Source organism: Echinops telfairi, unplaced genomic scaffold (assembly GCF_000313985.2).
Source record: "Echinops telfairi isolate 266 unplaced genomic scaffold, ASM31398v2 ScPeMD7_23;HRSCAF=83, whole genome shotgun sequence".
Taxonomy (NCBI): domain Eukaryota; kingdom Metazoa; phylum Chordata; class Mammalia; order Afrosoricida; family Tenrecidae; genus Echinops; species Echinops telfairi.
Window position 1 is genome coordinate 71,548,032 of NW_022103920.1, and position 9,305 is coordinate 71,557,336.

General features: G+C 39.0%; 1 protein-coding gene across 4 annotated transcripts in view; it reads right to left on the reverse strand.

The window, feature by feature from the left end:
• The window catches only part of DGKB (diacylglycerol kinase beta), a 788,541-nt gene that overhangs the window by 581,273 nt on the left and 197,963 nt on the right, over positions 1-9,305 (reverse strand). For all 4 annotated transcript variants that reach the window (XM_045288861.1, XM_045288860.1, XM_045288859.1 and 1 more), the window contains 2 exons: positions 3,970-4,019; positions 58-132 (listed from right to left, as the gene is read on the reverse strand). In XM_045288861.1, coding sequence (XP_045144796.1) covers positions 58-132; positions 3,970-4,019 — 125 coding nt within the window. The remainder of the gene's footprint in view (positions 1-57; positions 133-3,969; positions 4,020-9,305) is intronic.

A 9,305-nucleotide genomic window follows, 5' to 3' on the forward strand; every position in this document is an offset into this window, starting at 1 on the left:
GATAGATAGACCAACCTTAGGGAATTTAGAGAACAGGGAAATCTTTGATATACCTACTGGATTAAGTTCAGTCACATCCCATTCAAGGTACTCTGCAACATGCATCATCTGACTGATGATGTTCTCCAGCTCCTGGAGAAGATACAAAGAGACATGTAGAGTAAGGCAGTCAGACATAATACACGTTGGTTGAAAGTTCTCCATCTGTGACTTATAGGAATTGTCTTATTCAACATGTAACTCAAAAGAAAAGGGACGATATATAATATATATATATATTTAAAACATAAAAAATAATTTGGATAGATCTTTTATGTTCTCATCAAGTGCACAAGAAAAAACAAAACTAAAACTAAAAAATAAGCAAATTGCCATCAAGCCCCCATATGAAAGTGAAACTGTGTCCCAGAACACAAGATTTTCAAGGCTGTGATCTTCCAAAGCAGATCTTGAGGTCTTTCTTCAAAGATCTTTGGGGGAGTTTGAGCTGCCAACCTTTTGAAGTGTAAGCAAGCACTTAACCCATTGCTGACTGCACCCTGATCCTCCTGTGTAGGAAACAGGAGCTTGAATATAAATTCATGTTGCACATTGTCTTGAAGTCGTCGCCAGGAGAGGGTGCAATAATGCAAAGAAAGATTTTCCTCTACCGGAAGGAAAGAAGGTCTGATTTAGTAGGAGCCTACGTGTTCCCACCAACTGCTATTTTTTAAGTCACTCACTCTCCTGACCCAGGGTTGGAAAACAGGTGTGGAAGGGTGGAAGGAAGTGTTTGAGGACAACTGAGAGGTTTATTTTTGTTTTGCTTCTAAGAACTATATCAACTGTTATGGCCTTTTGGGGGGATAGCTTGTTCTGCATGAAAAGTGTTCAGGGTCAAGGTCTGGAGGCTAAGTATATGCAGAGTTTATTTTTTGAGGAGATGGGATTTTGAATTTTCATATGAGTCTCCTCAGATGCCAAGTCTTTGAAGAACTGCTAGTTAATACATGACTTGGCTAAACAAATTAAAACATTGCCTATACATATTTATTTAATAGTTTGAGTTTGCTTATCTCTAGAAAAGATGATGCATGACTTTTTAAAATGCTGGTAACTTCAAAATTGGTTAAATAAATAAAGTGAATCTTTCTAGCATGACTAAAATATAAAAAGAGTAAGAGAATAGGGTTGAACATGTATTAGCTGCTTTTATGATATCTCCTTCTACATCCCCCAGGTAGTAATAACTATATATATTAGACAGAGAATTAACCTTTCTTATGTTTCAATTTCCTTATTAATAAAAAGGGGTAGTCTAGGTTTGTCTATTCCATGAAAGTACCATAAAGATTACACCTGTTGATATAGAAAGTATGTTTAATTTGGTGTTTGGCACATTGTAAGTTACAAGTAAACTTTAGCTACTATTATTAGATATGGTGCTCATTCTACAAATTATCAGTTTTCACTTGGTTTTGCTTCTAAATGGTGAGCTTTCTCAATTTAATATTTCCAGAACAAACATTCCAAAAGGTGTAATTTTAACCTGATATTTAAGAGAACATACTCTTGAGTGGATTTGGGGCTCACACTTAATCATAGCCCTAATCAAAGAGCCATTGGCTCTTAAGACATGGCCCTACTTGATAGCTGACCTCATGGAGCAATCGCTGAAGAGAGGAGTGCTTAGGAAACTGTGGTGAAGGAGGAAGAGGATGCCTGCGCATCAGAAAGAACCGAGTCTGGGAGAGCAAAGCCTTCTCCCAGCCATCTAAGTGAGGCATCAACTATGGTCACACAGAGGAAGCACAACAGCCTGTGTGATCCAAGAATTAGAAATGATACAATCCAAATCTGGACAGAGGAATGGTATTAGAACGTAAATTCTAATCACCCATTTTGCAAAAGACCATGGAAGAGGGCAGAAGCGCCCAGTCCCTTTGTGGTGTCTGCCACTTGGCTGCAGCCCCAGGAAACCCTCTCTGGCCACGGTCCGGAGACGTGAAGAGGTTTGCTCTCAGCAAGAAAGAGCTGTAAAGTCGGTCATGGCCGAACTAGCTAGGTTAAAATGTAGAACTTTGTCATTTGTCTCCCTTTGATCCATTTTAAATTTGTTCCAGTTTTTACTATTTCCTGCTTTCTTTTTGATTGAGGATTTTTCGGTTGTTGTTGGGTTTTTTGCCGTGGTTGTTGGCTTGTTGTTTTGTTGTTGCTGCTGATTTGCTTGTTTCCTGATTTTGGTTTCTATGAACCAATTATCTAGGGACTTGGTCGGGTACGTTGGGGGATATGGGGATCTAACCGAAATGACTACAGGAAAGGAGAAAATGCGCTAAAATTTAGTGTGGTGACAATCACACAACCCGCCTTAATATAATTGAACTATCGAAATGTATGGTATGGAAATTACATGCCAATACAAAACGAGAAACAAAGAAAACACACTGGGTGAGAGACGGTATGGACAACACTTTAGAAATTAAACCCAGGATTTTATGATTGAAAATGAAACTAGTTTGACCATATACAAGCATATTTATGTATTCACAGCTCAATTTTCAATAATGGGAATATAGTCATAAATACTCCTAGTGATCTAGTAGACATGAAAGGGGGGGCGGGGCAAAGAGCAACACAAAAACATTTGACTGAATTCCGAAATCATTTGTCAGTCCAGGCATAAAACCTAGTAAAGAAACATCTTTTTGATTTAGCTAAAAAGAAAAACTAAGTAAAATATACCTTTATTGTAGTGTAATACATTTGCTTTAGTGTAAGAAAGATAGCATTTTGAAACATTTCAAAGAAATATAAATTCCTTCCTGTGGAATGTTGTCAGGTAATGAGCTAATTTATCATGTGACTTAATATTCCTAAATGGAAAACTAAAGACTACCAGTCACTTAGAAACAATAGCACTTCAAAATTACAGAGTTAATCATAAGAAATCTCACAATCACAGCATCAATTTACTTTTATCTCTCACTAGGGAAACTGATGTACCATTATCTTAAGCATTGTTTCATAAAAAATGTCTCCAACTCTATGGCCAAGGACGCAGTCACTGTCAGGGGGAATGGTTATTTGAATCAATATTGAATGTCTCAAAACACTTTTAATGAACCTATGTGTTAGAAAATTTCTATACTGACATTTGTTCATTCATAGGCTTATCTGTCCTGCAAGAGGACAAGGCATAATCTAAAATACCCACTGTTTTGGGAGCCAATAAGATAAATGCCTTGATGGAAACTGAGATGGGTTTAAGAGGGACTTATTCATTTGTGCTCCAGAAGTTAGTGTCTAATTTGACCGTCTCTGGAAACTGTGAATAATTTGCACTTATTTAAATTAAAAATCACTTCATTACTCTTGTTACCTAAATCACAGGACAAATTTTAAAACGTGATTAATCTTTTCATCCTGCACACATGGCACTTTTCTTCTATGATGTTTACAAATAAATGAACAGATAAAGAACACCTTGCATGCAAAATTGAGTGAGACACTTTTGAAAGGAATTGTTTGAAGCAATCGCTAAATCTATTTCAGAACATATATGACTGAAAAGAGGAAGAGAGGAACTAGGAAAATAAGTAAATTGATGCAAATTCCTTTAACTACTACTTATATTCGCATTTTCCTTAGTGTTGAATCTCACTGATAGCTTCCCCACCCCGCTTGCTCAATGGGCTCACATTTATCTTATGTTTTACTCGGGCTGAGTTGGAATCTCTGTTTTTTATCTAAATTCAGGATAGAAGAAGGAGTGATGGCTCTGTAGCAAAACTGTTCACTAGAACAGTCCTGATGCGACCAGTTCTCACAGGTCACTCTTCATTCCAAGAGCTAGACGGTAAGAACGCTGGATGAGTACATGGAAATTACATTGAGTGTGGCTTCTGTGGTAATAGCTATAAATTTATTCATTGCATCTTTCAGAAGAAACGACTGAAATTTTCACAGAAAATTGGAAGAAAAAATTACCGAACTGTCCAGGTAGCCATTTCCATCTGTATCATAAAGCCGAAACATAACTAGAAATAAAAGAGATATTGAAAAAATGTTATAGACGAAAAGGTCAATGATAGTTTGAGAGATACTTTAACTTTTTCTATTTCTAGTTGAAACAGCTATTAAATCCCTTCCCTCCTCTAAGCAATAAATTTATAGTAATATTCCTCAAGTTCAAATGAAAATGAATTAAACTACTGAAAAATACTCTTGTTCGGTCAAGCTCATTATTAAAATGTAACTAAGTGCAAACTCATAAATAACTGGAGTAGTCTAGACACACTGAGTCACGCTATTAAAAGGCAAAATGGAGAAGAAAACAAAATTGATTCAGAGTAATAGAAATAAATTAAAATCAGAAAACTGCTGCCAGCTCTGTAAGCACTCTTTACTTCTCTATGAAATGAGAATAGAATCAGTCCTGCCATACAACACACATGTATTGTGAAAATTAAATGAGGGCCTACATAAACATGTATATCACATCCATAAAGCAGTTTACAAATGCTTGGGGGAAGAAAGCAAAATATGAAAGGAAGGAGTCTTACTGGTGGCGGAGACAAGAACTTAAAATGCTTTATTACAGGGGTTGCAATCATTTATTTGTTTGACCCTCAGATGAAGCCTCACAGGATAATGAACCTTTGAATGAATACAGAATGGGACAGGAAGAGGGTGGCCGGCATAGTGAGCCCAGTAAAGCAGGATGGCCGTCGTCCACGGCTGCCCTGAGGATCTCCTTGTGTAATTCACACACCACCAGGAGCCTCGGGAAGAGGCTGCAGGTGCCGTTGAGATAGGGAAGATGGCACAGCTGTAAAAATAGAGGAGGTGGAAGTGAGGGTTTGTGTTGTTTGCCTTAGTTCCGGGAGAACCCTGATGATGTCCTGAAGTTTGTAACAGTAAAAAAGAGGCATTGGTAACTAGGACACATTATTATGCAATGAATGACCTGGTTTGTATATTTATAACTGATACTTTGTTTATATCATACCGATTTTTATCATTGTTATAAGAAGCCAATTTGGTCTGTAGATCACTAAAAGGCAAAAGTGTTGCCCGTTAAACTATGATCTTATATTTTTAAAATGTAGACTTATTTTAAAGGTGTCAAAATGAGAAGGCAGAAAATGGGTCCCTAAGAATTGAAGTAAGGTAAATGTATTAGGGCAGATGAATTGTTCAGATATATTTATTTCAAACCATAAGGTTTTTTCTCCCTCTTATCTTCAGCAAATGAGGATAAACTGCAGCATGAAGGCTACGACAATGTATATTCTAAGCATTTCAAAATGCTCTAGAGTCAGCAGCAAGCGCTAAAAATAAATATCTTTGTGCGTGGTCATAAACCATAGCATGTTCAGAGAAGGGGACCCCAAGGAACCAGGCAAAGACGTCCAGCAGCATCCCTCTGGTTCATTGTGAGGGAGGCTGTGCTCAGCTGCTCACGCGCGCTGGAGGGAATCGTTGCTAAATTATTTCATGTAATTCGGAGCTGTGAAATCCTATGTCTGTTAGTAGACCTTGTGGGTCATACGTGCATGAAGACAAACATGCAGTGGGTGGTGTGGGTGTCTAGCTCACTCACTCATTCACTGACCCCTAATCCAGTCTGACTCACAGCTGCCCAGAACAACAGATTGGAACCATTCTGATGAGTTCCCGAGACTGTAAATCTTTGGGGGAGTAGAAAGCCTTATCTTTTTTTTCCACAAAGTGCTAGGTGGTTTCAAACTACTGACCTTGGGTTTCACGGGCCAAACTTCAGGCCATGACACTGCCAAACAACAAACTTCCTGACCAAGTGCCATTAAGTGGGTGCCAACTCAGAGCAACCCCTTCGGACAGGGTGGAACTTCTTTCCCTGTGAGTTTCTGAGACTGTAGGCCCGGGGGAGTAGAAAGCCTCACCTTTCCCCCAGCATCGGAAAATCCGACCTGTGTTGAAAAATCCAACACTTTTCTGAAGCTCAAGAGAAAATGAGCGTGCCAGACGTTGCACATGACATCGCTCCCAAATCATCAAGTGTGGGAGCCACAGGTAAATAGAGGACTGCACCAAACTCATACTGGTGAAAGAAAAGAACAACCACAACTGTCGCCCTTTCCAACAGGCCCCCAAAGTACTAATGTTGTTGCTGTCAGGAGACAGCACCTGTTGCTGGGCCATCCTCAGAATTGTTCTTCTGTTGGAGCCCATGGTGGCTGCCTTGTGGCCACTCATTTTGTCACGAGTCCCCCTCTTTGGCAATGCCCATCTATTTTGTCTAGCATGAGGTCCCTTCCTAGGGACTGGTCCCTCCAATATGTCCAATATGTCCAAAGTTTGTGACATGAAGTCTGGCCATCCTTGCCACTAAGGAACTCTGGCTGTTCTTCATGGAAGATAGATTTATTTGTTCCTTTGGAAGTTCATGATATTTTCAATATTCTTCACCAACACCACAATTCCTGTGAATTTATTCTTCTTTGCTCTTTCTTATTCATTGTTCAACTTTCGCATGCATATGCGGCCATGGGAAATGCCATGACTTGTGGCAGGTGCACCCTAACTCAAAATCAGAGCCTTGCGTGTGAACACTTTAAAGAGGTGTGGTGCCACACGTTGCTCCAATGCCGTGGGCCATGTGAGCTCTTGAACACTGCTCCCAGGAACACTGACTATCAATCCAAGCAAGAGAAAGTCTTTGACAACGGACATCTTTTCTCTGTTTTTTATGATGCTACCTATTGGTCCAGTTGTGAGGACTTTTTTACATTGAGTTGTAATCCATATCGCAGGCTGAAATTCTTGATCTCCACCAGCAAGTGTTTTAAGACCTCCTCAATTTCAGCAAGTGTATCATCTTCACATCCTGGGTGGTTAAAAAACCTTCTGCACTCATCTTGATATGATCCAGCTTCTCTGATGGTTGGCTCAGCATAGGGTCTGGATAAGTGTGTTGAGAGGGAACAACCTTGATGTATAGCTTTCTGGATTTCAATCCATGGAGTGGTCCTTTGTTGATCCCTGCACAGGTTCCTCATGAGCAAAGTGTTGTGTTCTGCATTTCTTATTCCTCTCAAGGTTTGTCATGGTCCACACAGTTAAGTGTCTTTGCATATTCGATGAAACACAAGTAAACATATTTTTAATATTCTCTGCTTTCAGCCAAGATCATCAGCCATAATATTCCTTGTTCCATGTTTACTTCTGAATTGGATGTGAACCTCTGGCATTCCCTGTCAATATACTGCTGCAATTGCTGTTGGATGATCTTCAGCAAAATTTTACTTGTGTGCGATATTAATGATTATCTTCTGTTGTTTGAGCATCTTGGGGTCACAATTCTTTGGAATTGGCACGAATATGGACCTCCTCCAGTCATTTGGCCAAACAGCTGTCTTCCAAATGTCTTGGCATAAATGACTGAGTGCTTCCAGTGCTTCATTAGCTTGCTGAAACCTTGCAATGGATAATCCATCAACTCCTGGAGCTTAGATGTTGGCTAATGTATTCAGTGTCACATGGAATTCTTCCTTCAGCACCATTGGTTCCTGCTTGTCTGCAACCTGCTATATGAAGGACTCTCTACAGTCCTTGCACGCACAGTGACGGTGTAGTCTTCCTGTCTTCTTTTGAGGCTTCCTGCACTGTTTAATATTTTGTCTATAGAATATTTCAATATTGCATTTTGAGTCTTTGGGCCAATATTATATGGAAAAACACAAATATACAAGCATAAGTACACCAAAACATGGGTAATACCTTTGTGCTAAAAATTAATCACTAGTGGTCGAAATTGGAGAAAACCTTTACAACAGACGTGCATCTTGTAATCAAGGATTTTGAACAATGTAATATTAAAATGCTAATTTCTCAGGAATTATTCTACAATACGAATGCAATCTCACCAAGTCAAAGTTAAAGGTAAAGGAGAACAGCTTTTCTGGATTTGAACTATGGACAAAAATGTTATCCTCGGATATGGGTTTCCAGAAAAAAATGTCTACTTTCTTAGTATCAAATTACCATAGGGTCATACAACAGAGAAAACACAGAGCTACTTTGGCTTTCTGTAGTAAAAGCAAGGGATAAAACAGACAGGAAACAACTCACACACACACACACACACACACACACACACACACACACGCCAGAGAAGAAAACATTAGTAATTTTAGAAAAGCATATTAGAGTTAGTAACTGACTTATAAAACTAATGAGGAAATGATGCAGGGACCATTTTGACCTCTTCTGATGATACAAAAGAAACTGGGAACCCATTTGGTTCTGAACTGTCCTTCCGCGATCAAGCAGGTAATTTTGATATAGGTAGGTAGGCAGTTACATGATATGGATGAAATGAAAAGAAAATTGTAATCTGTGCAATAAAGAATAAGAGGAGTTAAGGGGGAACAAATCAGAATTTCTGTACAGAAAACAAACAAACAAATTGATCTTCTGAAATTAAAAATGCGGTAGAAAAAGTTAAAAGCAAAAAAAAAAAAAAAATCCATTACAGGATCTTCCATCTGGTCCAGATGTTGAACAAAAGACAGTATAAATAAAACCTACCCCCGTGATGTCAAGTCAACTCCATTAAATACCACAAGTCAGCAGTAACCCTACAGGACAGAGAAGAACTACATGCGGTTCTGAGTCTGTGACAGATGGTATAAGAAAGGTGGAAATGGGAAACACTAGTCTGTGGATTTTTTCCAGAACAGTCACCATCTAGATAATAAAGGCTCCAGAAAGGTAGAAGAACCAAAATAAAGGATGTAGACGAGGTAATTATTGAAGGAAATACTTAAACCAGATGAGAAATACAAATTTCCAAATCAGAATTATGGATAAATCCAGTATGATAAGAGTTGGCAAAGAGGTAAAAAGACCCCTCCACACAATACACACCACCACAACAAACCAACACACTATTAGAAATTGACTCAAATAAGAAGTCCTTAACCCATTGCCATCAGTTAGATTCTGACTCATATCAACCTTACAGGACAAAGTAGAATCAGTCCTCGGGGTGTCTGGGACTGTAAGTATTGACCAGAGCAGAGAGCCTAGTTTTCCTCTCACAAAGCCACTGGGGTGTTTGTTGGAAACACCTGCCTCTTGGTTAGAACCCCATGCTTAAGTCACCGCTCTGACAGGCATCTCATGGTCAGAAACTGGAAATAAAAGAAGGAAAGAAGAAAGGAGGGGAAAAAAACCCTCCCTGTGAACAAGACCACTGTCATTCCCGAGACCCAATGGGACCTAGCAGAGCTTACAGATCGGTTTCAGAAACTATTTTGAATTCCCAATTGAATAATTAA